Here is an 18,795-nt window from a genome sequence, read left to right as displayed (position 1 = left end):
AAGTCTGAGAAACATGCGTGCATTCGTTCATTTATAATCTTATATAGCCTTAGGCTTTCATGTGGTCTTAACCCTCAGGTTTGAGGTTTTCTAGTTAACAAGAAAGTCAATGGCAACAGTTTTCAAAACATTTTACTGTAATCTATGGTAAAAAAAGAAGTTTAAGTATGACCCCCATAACACAAGTATGTATATTAACAATTTGCACATAATACACCCGTAATAGTGCACCTTCTCTGTGCACTAGTATACTGTAGTATCTGTTACTGTATTTTGTTTTGAAAGTGCTGGTTCTGACCGATGAATAGACCCTCTAATGGGTTGTGATACAGTTTAAATAAAGGGTAGTCTGGCCCTTTGGGTGGATTAGAAGTAGCAATAACTTATCTCCAGTTCTAAAATTTATATTCCTTCTACCTGCCATTTCTTTCATATTTGGATTATAACCTTGGCAATAAGACAGAAAGTGCTAATTCAGTGAATTCAGCAGCCATTCAGTTTAAAACTGTCCAAATACTCTGAAATACTAGTAGTCCACAAATTAGCCTGGTCTTATTTCTTGACACTCCATATAATAATTAGGAAACATTCCATGTCATTACTGGGGAAACTCTTTTATTCGTTCATTGTTAATATCATTTAATACAGAACTCTAAAATACTGAGTCATAAAATTTTGAAATGCACATGAAGTCTTCTTCATATATTCCTGTCTTTTCCCCTTCCAGTACCCTAAAGCTTGTCTACTCTTCTCAGTCCACAAATCCCTTCCTGTCAGTGCTTAATATACTGTTTAGTTATATTTCAAAGCTGAGACCCCTTAAAACAGAGATCTTATTACTAAGGACCATAATGGAGCACTTCCTGCTTTATAAGTTTTCAAATATAAGCTTCTCATAAGAAATCTGAGTACAGGCCATGGACAGTAGACATCCCTAACCAGTAACATTTGTAAAATGTATGAAACCAAAGGCCTACTATAGGAGAACAGGAGAAATATTTTCCCAGTCAAAACAGTGTAGAAATTTTAAATGGCATCAAAACATGTCCTTTAAAATAATTTTTTCCTAAAGTCACTTTATAATCAAATCTTAACATTCTATCAGCAAAGGCTTTAAATATACTGTACTTGTTGAAGAATCATTACAGTGTATGAATGAAGCTCCATGTTGCAGTGATAAAAGTACACTTTCCACATCTAAGACACATTTTCTACCTAAGAATTTTTAGCAGGAATCACTGTTGTCTGTGAGATCCACGAGTATGAAAATGCCTTAAGCTTTATGCCATCTATTTGTAAAGTGAGATCTTACCCCTATTTAGTTAGTTTCAGCACTGTTTGCTGGGTCTTCACAGAATTACAGATGCTGCTTAAGCATGTACAAAAGTAATCACTAGAGAATGAGAACGTTGAACACAATCATTCAAAACTAAGATACAAAAAAGACACATGGAAAAAGCTTTTGAAAAATAAGTGAAGGTGGAGCTTTTGAAATATTTTCTTAGAGCGACAAAAGTAATGCTGAATATTAGGTTTTTGGCAGTAACACAAAAATCTTGAAATATATCCTATTACAGGTACTTTTTCACAAGAAAATAACCATTGTGTTAGCTTCTGAAGTAACATTAAATAACTGAAATCATCACATAAAATACCTGCACTAGTAGATCCAATTCCTGTGGTGAGCACAGATCTTGGTGTAATCTTTGCTGCATATTTGAGGAATTGAGATTTCCCTGTGCCAGGATCCCCAACCAATAAAAGATGAGATTCACCTAGAAAAGCATAAATAAAGTTTCTAACTGCTATGAAAAGACTCATAATTAGTCAAAAATGGTCCATTTGGAATGCTCACACAATTTTTATTTTATATAGTATTTTAGTTTAAGGTCATTCAAGGAAGACTTTATCCAGAATGTCCTTAGAAAAGTTAACTTTCAAAATAAATAATAGTCTTTGGATTTCTGAGTGCAGCATTTAAAATTAAAAACTTTTAAGAGATTTTTGTTCTAGTTCCAGATGTTTAGGGACTGTGTTTAACATTTAAAAAACTTCTGGCTTATAAAGTTTCTGATTTTATTTAATTTATTTTAAATATCAAACTACTGTGATTAATTCTTTCCATCCATCCATACAAGTATACTTATAAGTGTTTGCGACTTTGTACGTGCTTTATAAACACCAAATCACTTATGATTCTAACAGTTAAGTGAAAACCTTTTCATTCTATGAAAATTTTAGTAGTTTCATGAAACATCTCTCTTATAAGTTCTTACTTTTTGAATGTAACATAGAAAAACATGTGAATATCCTGTGGCAGATGTTATCTCACTGACCAAGCAAATTTATTCAGTCATATTCAAGTATTTTCTGAAAATATTAATAGGGAAATACTATTAAAGTTCAACATTTAGCAGAATGCCTTGTAACAGTAGGTAATCAAGAAATACAATATGCATAAACCTTATTATACTTAGTATTCTATACTGTACAGTATGGTTTTTGAGTCCTTACCAACACCTGGTTTACAATAATGTCCTTTTAGTCTTTTGGTTAAGCCTTTGGTTATTATGGCCCTTATACTACCTATATGAGGGCCATAATAAACCTAATTTATGCCCTTCAGGTCAGTTAAGTGTTTTAACCACACAAGAGCTCCCTGCCATTTGGAAATGACTTAAGAGTCATTTTGGCTTGAATGCGTGACCTACAGTAGCACCTCTCAGCAGATGGCATATTTGCTGCCCACCAGCAGAAGGCGAACCAGCAGGCAGTGACTGAGAGCAACAGTCTAAGAGACACACACTGACAGGCACAGATGGAGAGACACTGACTTGGAGACAGGAGAAAGACTGGAAATCCAATGAAAAACACAGACAGTAAAAGAAACAAAGATTTTATATTGTGGCTCCCTTATAGGCAAAAGTCTTTGGAAAGACTGGAATTCTACAAAGTAGTTCCTGATGTTGGACTGAGTGTTAGACAGTGAACAACTGTCAGTTTTTAAAAGACTGCATTTGGAAAATAAAGCTCAACAAGCAATTTTTCATTCAGCAAAGGGAAATCGTAGCTTCTCTTCTTACTGTATGTGTTAGTATTTCTCAGAAATCTTAATGGGTACCAACCTCTGACCCGTGTTCCTGTAGCATCGGTTCTTTGAATCCCACCAGCCAGCACCATGGCCACAGCAAGCTTTACTAGGTACATTCCAAAAACTTGAGGGCACAAGCTGGCCAATATTTCATTCCTTCCTAGGAAAAGCAGAAAGATGAGTTATCATAATTTTTCAAGAAATACTAACTGAAATTTCCCTTTCTGTCCTATCTTCTTATAAACACTCTAAAATGATCTGACTAAAAGGAGTGAATAATGTTGTTTTGTTCCTAAAAGTCCTTTTCTTATCAATGCCTTGAGATGAAAAGTTCTGGCTGCCACCTGTTTTAAGTTTCTATAAATTTAGCATATTTATAAGGGACAGAAAGAAATCTCTTTTCTCCCTCATCAGGCTAGCATTATCCCTTAATACCAGCTGCACTTCCTGTGCAATAATTTCAGTAAAATTACTCCACTCCTAAATAAAAGGAAGGTGTTCTCAGAAACAATGAGTCAGACTGTAGAAAACTATGTAAGGTACTTGGAGGTTCTTCAGAGGTATAAAGGAGGTAAAATCAACCCATCCTGTGAGTCAATTCAGCATTTGCTCTGAGCAGTTTGGTAAATTCTGTTTTATCTAGACTCAGTATCTGTGTTATCAGGATATTCAGAAGATCATTATAAACAACTCTAGGAGTCCAAGCTGGAGTTCTTAAGATTCTTCTGATCACATGCTTTAAGTAAGAGGTTATCATTGTCTTAGGTTCTGTTTCTAGAAATGTCAGACACTAAATCCAAAAATCTGCCTATCCCATCCATGAATAATTTAGATATTTCGTTCTGTCATTGACCAGTCAACCAATGAGGTCATAGATTCTAACCAGCCTTTCCTGAGTTTGTCTTATTTGGAACTCACTACTGTGATGGCACTCTGTGTGTCTACATTCACGTTACCAGAAATTAATGTCTTTATGTTGTGTGTCTAGTCGCTCAGTCATGTCCGACTTTTTGTGACCCCATGGACTGCAGCCTGCCAGGCTCCTCTGTTCGTGGGATTCTCCAGGCAAGAATACTGGAGTGGGTTGCCATGCCCTCTTCCAGGGTATCCTTTCAACCCAGGGATTGAACCCAGGTCTCCGGCATTGCAGGCAGATTCTTTATCATCTGAGCCACCAGGGAAACCCAATGTCCTCATGCTGGTAACTAATTTGCACATCTGAGGGCTTTTATATTTAACTTTGAGTTTGTACGTTTCAGTGATAGCTCTTTTGAGGAGGAAGATAATCATACAAGTACTACTTTAGTTGATGACACCAGTTCCAGAAGTTTTTTCACCAAGATAAAGGAAAGGGGTTCCTCCATAATTTATGGCCCTATGCACAAAGGCTACTTTTGTAATGAATCAAAATTGACTCAGTGGCAATTAAGCTCTGGTGATGTAACCTGGGATGGCAGAAGTAGTGAAGAGAGAAAACATTCTAGTGTAAATAAAACAGGAACCAAAAAAAGAATTAGTCAACCCTGGAAGGAATTTCATTAACTGCTAAAGGGATTCCTTCCCTTTTCCAAGGTAGAAAGCCCAGAGAAAAAGACGAAATGTCTGAGATCTACATAGTTAAGACCTGACAGCAGGTACATAAATTCTGACCAGAATCTAGAAATTACACATAGAAAGAAACGATAGCTTCAGTAAGCAGGGGACAAGTGGACAGACTGGCCTGGGAGACACTCAAGCCAAAGCTGTCAGAGAGCCAGCTTTCTGAGTAAAGGTGGATTCCCTGACTAATGTGCTGACAGGAAGCACTTCCTATGGGCTTTCAGGTCAGAGCCCAGTGTTACTTACTAGCTGCCTGACCTCGGGCAAGGTTCTGACTCTCTCCGCCTCCATCTCCTTATCTGTGAGATGGAGATGATAATGGTATTGCAGATAGAGCTGTTCAGGAGTTAATTATTGCACAGCACACAGAATAGTGCCTGGCACATAGGAGCTACTGAAACTATTATACCTGTATTACTTGTACCTATTTCTTATCTCACCATTTCCTCACACTGTGGTCATCATAAAAGAGAAACTGAAGTCAGATATGAGGTACCAGAGAAAGGCAAAGGGGAAGGTCCATTCCCTAAATTTGTTATCTAAAGTTGAAGAACTTAATTCCTTGGGTCATGGCAATAGAAGCTCTCATGACTCTATCACGGAAGATAATTCATTAGGGGGAATGATACACCAACACTTTCCTTCCTCTCCTCCTCGGGGCAAATTTCTGGTTCTAGACTGTGTTAATAGTGTGCCCATGTAATCCACTCTTGTGGCATGGCCATTATTTACCCCAATGAAGAGAACTTAGGTCTAAGATGATAAGTCACCCTGGAGTGGGTTCAGATGGCCCAACAGAACCCAACCCCTTTGGGTTTCTAGCCGTCCTCTAAGCATCAGGGTCAGGGGATCCCTGAGATCACAAGAAAATCTTCAGCTCCTTGTCGGCACTCACAGTATCAGATCTTAATGAAGCAAGCCAACCTCCCAGAGCTGAGCAATGTAGTAATGTCTGTCTTTAGACAAGCAAAATGAAGACACACTTTGGATACAGCTCCCCACCTTCACCACCCTCCCTCCGCCCCCAACACACACACACACACACACACACACACACTTTGAAATGCTAAGATATGGCTGATAATAGGTACTCAGGAAACTAACAAAGCAGAATCTTCATACTAAAAAGAAAAATGTTGCCTCATTTTCTCCCTGTCTTCCTACTTATATTTCCCACAGGTTATTATATTTATTTCTTCCTTTCATCTGGTAAATAAGATGTATAGCTATAGCCTTCTAATTAAACAAGATAGACTCTTTGATCAACAGCACAAAGCACTTCTGATAGCCCTGTATGATGCCCTTCCTAACACTGTTACAGATTTTTGTAGGGAACTGATTGGGAGAAACAATGTTTTTTTGTTTTTTTTTTTTTTACTTATTATTTAATTAGTATACATGTGTTCCCCATCCTGAACCCTCCAAGTAAAAAAACTTATTTAAAAATACATATGGTTCATAGAGTCAAAGCACTGAAGAATTGATGCTTTCTAATTGTGCTGGACAAGACTCTTGAATGTCCCCTGGACAGCAAGAAGATCAAATCAGTCAATCCTAAAGGAAATCAACCCTGAATATTCACTGGAAGGACTGATGTTGAAGCTCCAATACTTTGGCCACCTGATGCAAAGAGCCGACTCACTGGAAAAGACCCTGATGCTGGGAAAGATGGAGGGAAGGAGGAGAAGGGGGCAACAGTGGATGAGATGGTTGGATGGCATCACTGACTTAATGGACATGACTTTGAGCAAACTCTGGGAGATGGTGAAGGACAGGGAAGCCAGGTGTACTGCAGTCCATGGGGTCGTAAAATCAGAGACGACTTAGGCGAATGAACAACATGATTTGTAAAAGATTTGCTTAATGAAGCTATAATACAGAGACCTTTGGTTCTTTCTGTATGGATCAGATAAAAGAATGATTGATAACCACTGTATATGTGTTACACACATAAGCAAAAGAAAAAAAAAATCCCACAAAATAAAAGCCAACTGCTTGTATTTAAAGCAAATGAAAGTCTTATTTTATGGAATGATACCTGTCCAATTCAATACATGATTTAAGATACATAATCACTGTGTATTAGATCTGAGGTGAAGCTTCTCAGAAATAGTCTATTATTGGCTTCCATTTATTTTTCTCAGAAGATGCCTCCAAGAAAGAATGAAAACAGACACTTGAAGATTTAATTGGTGTTTTATATAGTTGGGATTTTTTAATAAAAAATACTCTAGAAACCCAAAGGCTATAATGTTTTCATCTGTGTAATTACATCTTAAGTGTAATTTCTGACTATGAAGTCAGAAATTTTTGCTGTGATGACAAAGATTTTTTGCATCTCTCTTATCATCTTTTTTACCATTCCATATTTTTAAATCTTTTAGGTAAAAGAGTGAAGCTGTCTTAATGATACAAGATGAATCGGAAGAGAAATGATTTTAACAGAATAAAGTTTCAGAACAGAATGAGTTTTGCCTGTTTAAGGAGGAACTATAATTGGTAAAGAAGGTAGAAAACTCTGAAACTATTTTGGCCAGATAAGAGATATTAAAATAATAGTTGGAAATGGAAAATCTCTTGGGATTTCCAGTAAGATCACTAAACAGAGAGGATTATGCCAGAAAAGGGCTTTAAAGGGAGATTATAGCTAGAGGCACTGGTAAAGCTACTCCCTCAGAACACAGCCACTGATGCACAGCATGTAAATCACCAACATCATGAATGAAATGCCATTAATAAATATCAGCTCCATACCCTTAATCACAAACCTGCAAAAGGATCGCTCTTATAGTGTTCCCAAAAGTCTTCAAATTCCTTTCGGACCTCCTCATCCATGTTGACCCCTGCAGACTCTTCGTTATTTACTTGGATATAATTGGCCTTCAGGACTATCTCCACTTCACAGCGCACATCTTGCTTAAAGGGCTTCCACCGCTGCATTACAACTCCATAAATAGTGATGTCATCACCTGGAAAAAAGCACTGAGTGAATCCAGCAGTAGCATCCTGCCTGCTTGGGCACAAACTCGACAAAGGACCAGAACCAAGAAATCAACCACTACCCCACCAGGGTTTTAGAGTGGTGCACATTCCTCTAGAAACCATTTGGGGCAAAAGAACACAGTGTCCTGATTTATTTATTTATTTTTAATCAGGCACTTGTATTTGCACAGCTAAAAGCTAAAGCCAGCATTTTAATTTTTCTTAATCTGCCATATGACAATCACACCAAATTCTAACCTGTCCTTGGGAGAATACTGGATGATATATTCACTGTGATTCTATTGTGTGAAATGTTCATCTTCTCAGAACAGTAACCATGTCGTTCTCATTTAATCAAGAGGTGGGGACTGAGCCAGAAGGATAAAGTGCAGTCTGTCCTTCAATATTCCCAGGGGATTGGTTCCAGAATCAACCTCAGATATCAAAATCCGGGGATGCTCAAGTCCAAATCTGCTGTTCCACATCCATGGATTCAACCAACCGTGCATCATGTAGTACTCTAGTATATTTACTGTTGAAAAAAACCTGTGTATATGTGGACCCATGCTGTTCAAAGCACTGTTGTTCAAGGGTCAACTGCACAATCAACCGGTGTCAGGAAAGCAGACAATATTGTGATGATGGGTACAATGATACTACTTCTAGTTCCCAGTGTATTCATTTTTACTCAAGTACACTTATTAACGTTCACTCACCTTTTTTGTTTTTTAAAGGACAAAAGAATGAGTGCACCAAGAAATGAATGAATACTTATTCTATTTCAAAGCTCCTCTCCACAAGCTATGAAAGCAAAAATCCCACTTGATTCTTCTTGATTGGTTCCTTCCCACTTATGGACACTCTCCCATTCTTTTTGTTTTTTTTATATATATTTATTTTAATTGGAGGCTTATTACTTTACAATATTGTAGTGGTTTTGCCATATATCAACATGAATCCACCATGGGTGTACATGTGTTCCCCATCCTAAACCCCCCTCCCACCTCCCTCCCTCCCTATACCATGCCTCTGGGTCATCCCAGTGCACTAGCTCCGAGCACCCTGTCTCATGCAACGAACCTGGACTGGCGATTCGTTTCACATATGATAATATACATGTTTCAATGTGATTCCCCCAAATCATCCCACCCTCGCCCTCTCCCACAGAGTCCAAAAGACTGTTCTATACATCTGTGTCTCTTTTCTGTCTCGCATATAGGGTCATCATTACCATCTTTCTAAATTCCATATATATGCGTTAGTATACTATATTGGTGTTTTTCTTCCTGGCTTACTTCATTCTGTATAATAGGCTCCAGTTTCATCCACCTCATTAGAACTGATTCAAATGAATTCTTTTTAATGGCTGAGTAATATTCCATTGTGTATACGTACCACATTTTCTTATCCATTTGTCTGCTGATGGACATCTAGGTTGCTTCCATGTCCTGGCTATTATAAACAGTGCTCCGATGAACATTGGGGTACACGTGTCTCTTTCAATTCTGGTTTCCTCGGTGTGTATGCCCAGCAGTGGGATTGCTGGGTCATATGGCAGTTCTATTTCCAGTTTTTTAAGGAATCTCCACACTGTTCTCCATAGTGGCTGTACTAGTTTGCATTCCCACCAACAGTGTAAGAGGGTTCCCTTTTCTCCACACCCTCTCCAGCACTTATTGTTTGTAGACTTTTGGATCGCAGCCATTCTAACTGGTGTGAAATGGTACCTCACTGTGGTTTTGATTTGCATTTCTCTGACAGTGATGTTGAGCATCTTTTCATCTGTATGTTAGCCATCTGTATGTCTTCTTTAGAGAAATGTCTGTTTAGTTCTTTGGCCCATTTTTTGATTGCGTTGTTCATTTTTCTGGAATTGATCTGCAGGAGTTGCTTATATATTTTTGAGATTAATTATTTGTCATTTGCTTCATTTGCTATTACTTTCTCCCATTCTGAAGGCTGTCTTTTCACCTTGTTTATAGTTTCCTTTGTTGTGCAAAAGCTTTTAAGTTTAATTAGGTCCCATTTTTGCTTTAATTTCCAATACTCTGGGAGGTGGGTCATAGAGGATCCTGCTGTGATTTATGTCGGAGAGTGTTTTGCCTATGTTCTCCTCTAGGAGTTTTATAGTTTCTGGTCTTACGTTTAGATCTTTAATCCATTTTGAGTTTGTTTTTGTGCATGGTGTTAGAAAGTGTTCTAGTTTCATTCTTTTACAAGTGGTTGACCAGTTTTCCCAGCACCATTTGTTAAAGAGATTTTCTTTTCTCCACTGTATATTCTTGTCTCCTTTGTCGAAGACAAGGTGTCCATAGGTGCGTGGATTTATCTCTGGGCTTTCTAATTTGTTCCATTGATATATATTTCTGTCTTTGTGCCAGTACCATACTGTCTTGATGACTGTGGCTTTGTAGTACAGCCTGAAGTCAGGCAGGTTGATTCCACCAGTTCCATTCTTCTTTCTCAAGATAGCTTTGGCTATTTGAGGTTTTTTGTATTTCCATACAAGTTGTGAAATTATTTGTTCCAGTTCTGTGAAAAATACCATTGGTAGCTTGATAGGGATTGCACTGAATCGATAGACTGCTTTGGGTAGTATACTCATTTTCACTATATTGATTCTTCCAATCCATGAACATGGTATATTTCTCCATCTATTAGTATCCTCTTTGATTTCTTTCATCAGTGTTTTATAGTTTTCTATATATAGGTCTTTTGTTTCTTTAGGTAGATATATTCCTAAGTATTTAATTATTTTCGTTGCAATGGTGAATGGAATTGTTTCCTTAATTTCTCTTTCTGTTTTCTCATTATTAGTGTATAGGAATGCAAGGGATTTCTGTGTGTTAAATTTTATATCCTGCAACTTTACTATATTCATTGATTAGCTCTAGTCATTTTCTGGTGGAGTCTTTAGGGTTTTCTATGTAGAGGATCATGTCATCTGCAAACAGTGAGAGTTTTACTTCCTCTTTTCCAATCTGGATTCCTTTTATTTCTTTTTCTGCTCTGATTGCTATGTTGAATAGCAGTGGTGAGAGTGGGCACTGTTGTCTTGTTCCTGACTTTAGGGGAAATGCTTTCAGTTTTTCACCATTGAGGATAATGTTTGCTGTGGGTTTGTCATATATAGCTTTTACTATGTTGAGGTATGTTCCTTCTATTCCTGCTTTCTGTAGGGTTTTTATCATAAATGGATGTTGAATTTTGCCAAAGGCTTTCTCTGCATCTATTGAGATAATCATATGGTTTTTATCTTTCAATTTGTTAATGTGGTGTATTACGTTGATTGATTTGCAGATATTGAAGAATCCTTGCATCCCTGGGATAAAGCCCACTTGGTCATGATGTATGATCTTTTTAATATGTTGTTGGATTCTGTTTGCTAGAATTTTGTTAAGGATTTTTGCATCTATGTTCATCAGTGATATTGGCCTGTAGTTTTCTTTTTCTGTGGCATCTTTGTCAGGTTTTGGTATTAGGGTGATGGTGGCCTCATAGAATGAGTTTGGAAGTTTACCTTCCTCTGCAATTTTCTGGAAGAGTTTGAGTAGGACAGGTGTTAGCTCTTCTCTAAATTTTTGGTAGAATTCAGCTGTGAAGCCGTCTGGACCTGGGCTTTTTTTTGCTGGAAGATTTGATTACAGTTTCAATTTCCGTGCTTGTGCCTGGTCTGCTAAGATTTTCTGTTTCTTCCTGGTTCAGTTTTGGAAAGTTGTACTTTTCTAAGAATTTGTCCATTTCTTCCAGGTTGTCCATTTTATTGGCATATAATTGCTGATAATAGTCTCTTATGATCCTTTGTATTTCTGTGTTGTCTGTTGTGGTCTCTCCATTTTCATTTCTAATTTTGTTGATCTGATTCTTCTCCCTTTGTTTCTTGATGAGTCTGGCTAATGGTTTGTCAATTTTATTTATCTTCTCAAAGAACCAGCTTTTGGCTTTGTTGATTTTTGCTATGGTCTCTTTTGTTTCTTTTGCATTTATTTCTGCCCTGATTTTTAAGATTTCTCCCCTATTAACCCTGGGGTTCTTCATTTCTTCCTTTTCTAGTTGCTTTAGGTGTAGAGTTGGGTTATTTATTTGACTTTTTTCTTGTTTCTTGAGGTAAGCCTGTATTGCTATGAACCTTCCCCTTAGCACTGCTTTTACAGTGTCCCAGACATGGAACAACAGACTGGTTCCAAATAGGAAAAGGAGTAGGTCAAGGCTGTATATTGTCACCCTGCTTATTGAACTTATATGCAGAGTACATCATGAGAAACACTGGGCTGGAGGAAGCACAGGCTGGAATCAAGATTGCCAGGAGAAAGATCAATAACCTCAGATACGCAGATGACACTACCCTTATGGCAGAAAGTGAAGAACTAGAGAGCCTCTTGATGAAAGTGAAAGAGGAGAGTAAAAAAGTTGACTTAAAACTCAATATTCAGAAAACTAAGATCATGGCATCTGGTCCCATCACTTCATGGCAAATAGATGGGGAAACAGTGGAAACAGTAGCTGATTTTAATTTTCTGGGCTCCAAAATCACTGCAGATGGTGACTGCAGCCATGAAATTAAAAGACGCTTATTCCTTGGAAGGAAAGTTATGACCAACCTAGACAGCATATTCAAAAGCAGAGACATTACTTTGCCAACAAAGGTCCGTCTAGTCAAGGCTATGGTTTTTCCAGTGTCATGTATGGATGTGAGAGTTGGACTATAAAGAAAGCTGAGCGCTGAAGAATTGATTATTTTGAACTGTGGGGTTGGAGAAGACTCTTGAGAGTCCCTTGGACTGTAAGGGGATCCAACCAGTCCATCCTAAAGGAGATCAGTCCTGGGAATTCATTGGAAGGACTGATGTTGAAGCTGAAACTCCAATACTTTGGCCACCTGATGCGGAGAGCTGACTCATTTGAAATGACCCTGATGCTGGGAAAGATTGAGGGCAGGAGGAGAAGGGGACGATGGAGGATGAGATGGTTGGATGGCATCACAGACTCAATGGATATGGGTTTGGGTGAACTCCAGGAGTTGGTGACGGACAGGGAGGCCTGGTGTGCTGTGGTTCATGGGGTCTCAAAGAGTTGGACACGACTGAGCAACTGAACTGAATAGGTTTTGGGTTGTTGTGTTTTCATTTTCATTCATTTCTACGCATATTTTGATTTCTTTTTTGATTTCTTCTGTGATTTGTTGGTTATTCAGCAGTGTGTTGTTCACCCATTCTTGATTAATGAGTAGAATATTAAACTTTTACAGGTTTTTCCTAAGAGGCCTTGGATAGTTTATAGGAATATTCTCCAAATACCGACATATTTTTTATCATTACATACAATTCAGTAAACCAATTAAGAAGTATAGGTGATTGTTTGGCATTCAATATTTTGGTGCTAGAGAAAAGGGGGCCAAAAGAAAAAAAAAGATATAATCCTAGTCCCCAAGATTTCAATCTTGTTGCACATAGGATGCTGGAAATACCTTAAACCAATACTGGAATTTATACTTTGCACTATAAACTTAACTGGCAAGTCTTCATTTCCAAGCCTGTATCAAACATTAATTTTTGATACTTGTTGATGCAAAATGCCTTTCACTCTCTAAACATAAATGTGTGATGTGTAACCTGGAATGCTTTGCTTTCTTAAGGAGAAGTCTTCTGTGAATGCTGTTAATGGAACTGGTGGTAGCAATTCACCGAATAGAAGGCATATTTCTAGCCTCAGGCAACTTGATAGTAAATGGTGACAAAGACATTAAATAAGTTCTTCATACACTTTCAAGATCCTTCCTAAACCACTGCTGGATGGTTTTCAAATCCCATCAGGAAGAGTGATCATTTCCTATATTGACTGTGCCCAATTTTTTTTTAGATGAACATAACCAGGGCAACATTATATGAACACTTTGATGAGTTCTCTACTATGGTCATTTAAATGGGTCATTTTATAGATGCTGTTTCTCTATTAAGTTAAATGAGAAACTTATGTTTCAGATATTGTACCCACTAGAAATACCATGACTCCACTAAGCGGCAACAATGTGTAAAATGTGGAGTACTCCAACTGTGAGGTTTATGAGATAGTCCAAGGCAATAAATACTCATTTGAAACTTATGTGATTTTCTACAGTAAATGTTATTGGAAACAATAATACTTTCAGGAAACTACAATTCTCGCTTTACACAATCCCATCTGTCTGTGCCCCTCTCTCTTCTGCAGCATATTTAGCACTGCAACCACCCATGGTCAGACCTATCTGATCTGCCTCACTGACAGTTATCAGTATATAACCTCCAACTTCACGACTCTGCAATGTCAGACTGGGGTTCCTAACTAGACTGTGAATTCCCAAAGGGCAACGATTATGCTACTTATGTCTTCTGATTCTCAAAAAGGTTTGTAGCAGTGGATAAATGAAAAAATAGCTGTTGACAGACTGCTGCCAGCCATTCTTTATTGTAAGTGACATGTGAAAGAAAAATACCTTAAGATTTTTTTTTTAAGTGCAGAAAGAATTCAGTTCAGACCAACTGGATGAAAACATCTTAATCTCTATCAAAGGACATTTTCATGTTCTAGCTAAGCTCATACAAGCACTGCTTTGCTGATCCAGATATTAAAAATTCTGGTTAAAATCAAGAGTCTTCTTTGAACAAGGTACTCTGACATAGCCTTGTCCATTTAGTAGGCAATCCCTGATCAAACCTATTATTTACTTAAAATATTGTTTGGAGAACTATAAATTGTTACTATATTTGATATAAATATCAAAGTATGAGTTGGTGATTCTTGGTGGAAGGGGAAAGCCTTTTGACAAGGAATTATTCTTCACTGTAGATACTAAACTCTTTGTTTTCATAGAGCCTTTGCCTCATCATTTTAATGAAATGCCAGCTCAGTAAATATTTTTTAAATAAGGCATTTGGAGAAGTCAAGGGTTAATAAAAGGGAAATGATGGAATTTAGAGGAATGAAACATTCTTGATTTGTCCAAGTAGGGGAGCACTGGGATACGAAATAAGAGATCAAACATACCTGTTACGCCTCAGGGGACACACAGGTACTATTTGTCTTTTATAGAGATTAAGGTCTTTTATGTGAGGGCAGGAATATTTAAAGCAGGACATGTTGAAATAAATTGAAAGGCAGTCATCAATAATAATCATTTCCATTTTCTGACCCAACTTCAATTCAAATTAAATGTTAAGTGAAAATTAACTAGTGAAAATAGCCAGTGAAAATCAGTAAGCAAACATATAGAACCAAGTTTTTAAGGTTTTTGGAATAAGAAAAACAGAAAGGTTAAGCTCTCATGGGCAAGTCGGGTTCTTCATCTATTAAACAAACAGCTAGACTAGATCGCTGAGCTCCAGCCCAGCTTCTTCCCTCTATCACCTCCCACCTCATGCCAGTATCTGTTCTCAAGTTCCCCACACTCACTTGCAGTTGATCTCAGGAAAATGAAATGTGGTTTTTCCTAATCAATACTTTTGTTGTTTTTGTTTAGTCACTAAGTCATGTCTTGACCCTTTTGGAACCCCATGGACTGTAGCATGTAAGGCTCATCTGTCCATGGGATTTCCCAGGCAAGAATACAGGAGTGGGTTGCCATTTCCGTCTCCAGGGGATCTGCCTGACCCAGGGATCGAACACACATCTCCTGATTGGCAGGTGGATTCTTTACAACTGTGCCACCTGGGAAGCCCAATCAATACTTTCAGTTCAGTCGCTCAGTTGTGTCCGACTCTTTGTGACCCCATGAATCGCAGCACCGCAGGCCTCCCTGTCCATCAGCAACTCCCGGAGTTTACTCAGACTCATGTCCTTTGAGTCGGTGATGCCATCCAGCCATCTCATCCTCTGTCGTCCCCTTCTCCTCCTGCCCCCAGTCCCTCCCAGCATCAGGGTCTTTTCCAATGAGTCAACTCTTCGCATGAAGTGGCCAAAGTATTGGAATTTCAGCCTTAGCCTCAGTCTTTCCAGTGAACACTCAGGACTGATCTCCTGTAGAATGGACTGGTTGGATCTCCTTGCAGTCCAAGGGACTCTCAAGAGTCTTCTCCAACACCACAGTTCAAAAGCATGAAATATCAATAACCTCAGATATGCAGATGACACCACCCTTATGGCAGAAAGTGAAGAGGAACTAAAGAGCCTTTTGATGAAAGTGAAAGTGGAGAGTGAAAAAGTTGGCCTAAAGCTCAACATTCAGAAAACTAAGGTCATGGCATCTGGTCCCATCACTTCATGGCAAACAGACGGGGAAACAGTGGAAACAGTGTCAGACTTTATTTTGGGGGGCTCCAAAATCACTGCAGATGGTGACTGTAGCCATGAAATTAAAAGACGCTCACTCCTTGGAAGGAAGGTTATGACCAACCTCGATAGCATATTGAAAAGCAGAGACATTACTTTGCCAACAAAGGTCCGTCTAGTCAAGGCTATGGTTTTTCTAATGGTCGTGTATGGATGTGAGAGTTGGACTGTGAAGAAAGCTGAGACCTACTATATAAGTTAACAAAAGTTCATTCTTACCAGATTTGCAACTGTCTACTAAATCATCTTCCAGGATAACCTGCATCGATCGTGGAATACTTCCAACAGATAGCCTTTGAACCTAGCAAGGAAAAGAAAGCGGATACTGAGTACATGTAGATATATACTAAATATTCAGAAGCCTAGCAGTTCTTGACATTACTGTCTGTTTCTCTGGTATTATCATGCAATTTAATTATGATGGGGATTTAGGGAATTTTCTTGAAACTTGTGCCTACTATCAGTTGAAGAATTTACTAAAACTAAACTAAAATAAAAACATCCAGATAGAAATAGCTCAAAGTATAATCAACCTGGTGGGTGGTCAAAATAAAACATGCTCCAGCTACTAAACACAATAATAAAGTTACTTAACCAGAAAAGAGAGGCAGTTCTACCCTGATCTCTATTCATAAGACCTGGGACAAATCACTCAGTTCCTTTGATTATTCGTTAGAGAACTCTAGCTTTATTCTTATTATATGTGTGCCTCATTACTTCCTTTATAGAAGACTAATCTCTCAGGTTCCCTTGCAGCTAAGTGTGGTCATATGACTAAGTTCTGACCAATGAGACACAAGCAAACTTGTTGCAGAAGACTTTGAGGGAGACAGCTTAAATGGATATTTGGTTTAGATGACAGGTGCTTTTGCTTCCTTTTTCCTATTCCTTGACTGGGATACAGATGTTACAGAATTGTAGCCACCATCCTGAACCACTGACCACCATAAGAATAGAAGCCATTTATTAAGAATGGTGTAGAAAGACAGAAGGGGTCTGAGTCTTTGACACTGAATAAAGCCTTTGTGTTTAAGTTGCAAGTAAAGGAAACTAAGGCTCATGCACACATGTTTAAAATGTTTATGTATACCTCATTTGGCACAGCATGTAAATTGTACCTAAACCCTAAATCCTGCCCACTCCGGTGTTTAACCACCAACTAAATCCATTTAATTTTTTCCTATCACTTAGGTAAACTTCTTAAAAATTCACTTTTTCAATTTAAAATAATTATTAAGTCACTTCATAACCTTCCTGCCAATGCTCACTATAAAAAGATGACCATTTTATGTCTCTAAATTCTATACCCTATGAGAAAAAAATGTCATGCTTGATCTTATACTAGGTGATGACGCAAGTTCCACATATAATCTGTTACATGTTCCCGAGTCCTGGCAGTTTACTCAAAGCTGAAAAACACTTCTTCAAATTTATTTTTCTCATGTATTTGATCATTTACCTGTTCCTGAATTTTGATTTCCTGATAATCTCTACACCTGGTTGGAGATGACAAGTCTGAGAGGCAAGTGAATTTTGAAGAATCACAGTTCTCCAAGCTGGGACATGAGGATGGCCGGAAGAAAGTATAATACTGCTCAAAGTCAGCCTGGACCACAAATACATGCTTGCACTTGTTACACATGTAATCCCGCTCAAACTCCAGGATCTTCACCAGACTTGTTCGAATTACTGTCCCCGTGACAGACAAGAAGTGTCCCACATCCTTGGTTTTAGGGATGTGCTCCCTCACCAGCTCAGGACAAACAGGCAATCCTGATGGAGAAACAAAACAAAAACACATCAACTTATATCTTGAGATATGATTCCATGCAATATATTTTTCTCGTATTTCCTAAAGGAGTATAATTTCAGGAAAAAAGAAAAAACTTCTGTGTTTTACTTAAGAAAAAGGTCAAATCAACTCAATTAAGAAAACAGAAAAGACACAACAGTCAGAATGGCCATCATCAAAAAGTCTACAAATGATAAATGCTGGAGAGGGTACGGAGAGAAGAAAACCCTCCTACACTATTGATGGTGACGTAAATTGGCAGAGTCACTATGGAGAACAGTATGGAGATTCCTTAAAAAACTAAAAATACAACTTCCATATGTTCCAGAAATCCCATTCCTGGGAGAAAAACATGGTTGGCAAGAATACATGCATCCCAATGTAAACTGCAGTGCTGTTTACAACAGCCAAGACATGGAAGCAACCTAAATATCCATCGACAGAGGAATGGATAAAAAAGATGTAGTACATATATACAATGGGATATTACTCAGCCATTAAAAAGAATGAAATAATGCCATTTGCAGCAATATGAATGGACCTAGAGACTGTCATACGGAGTGAAGGAAGTCAGACAGGAGGAGAAATATCATATGATATCCCTTATATGTGAAATCTAAAAAGAAATGATACAAATGAATTTACTTACAGAAGAGTAAGAAAGTAAGAAAGAGACTCACAGACTCAGAGAACAAACCTATAGTTGCCATGGGAGTACAGGGAAGGATGAGAGGAAGGGTTAGGGAGTTTGGGATAGACAGATACACAGTGCCATATTTAAAATAGATAATCAACAAAGACCTACTGTATAGCACATGGAAATTTGCTCAATGTTATGTGGCAACCTGGTTGAAAGCGGAGTTTGAGGGAGAGTGGATACATGTATATGTATGGCTGAGTCCCTTTGTTGATAGTTTCCCTGAAACTATCACAACATTGTTAATTGGCTATACCTCAGTATAAAAAAAAAAGAATAAGATGCAGCACATATACTTTAATACAATGGAATATTACTCAGCCATTAAAT

General features: G+C 38.0%; 1 protein-coding gene across 4 annotated transcripts in view; it reads right to left on the bottom strand.

Annotated features, from left to right (window-relative positions):
- MCM9 (minichromosome maintenance 9 homologous recombination repair factor) overlaps positions 1-18,795 on the bottom strand; it is a 97,063-nt gene that overhangs the window by 69,715 nt on the left and 8,553 nt on the right. For all 4 annotated transcript variants that reach the window (XM_070376362.1, XM_070376361.1, XM_005901640.3 and 1 more), the window contains 5 exons: positions 17,436-17,749; positions 16,196-16,277; positions 7,459-7,659; positions 3,126-3,251; positions 1,656-1,775 (listed from right to left, as the gene is read on the bottom strand). In XM_070376362.1, the coding sequence (XP_070232463.1) occupies positions 1,656-1,775; positions 3,126-3,251; positions 7,459-7,659; positions 16,196-16,277; positions 17,436-17,749 (843 nt within the window). The remainder of the gene's footprint in view (positions 1-1,655; positions 1,776-3,125; positions 3,252-7,458; positions 7,660-16,195; positions 16,278-17,435; positions 17,750-18,795) is intronic.

Source organism: Bos mutus, chromosome 9 (assembly GCF_027580195.1).
Source record: "Bos mutus isolate GX-2022 chromosome 9, NWIPB_WYAK_1.1, whole genome shotgun sequence".
In the NCBI taxonomy this organism is placed as follows: domain Eukaryota; kingdom Metazoa; phylum Chordata; class Mammalia; order Artiodactyla; family Bovidae; genus Bos; species Bos mutus.
Note: the sequence above shows the minus strand (reverse complement) of the source record. Positions and strands in the feature narration are given on the sequence as shown.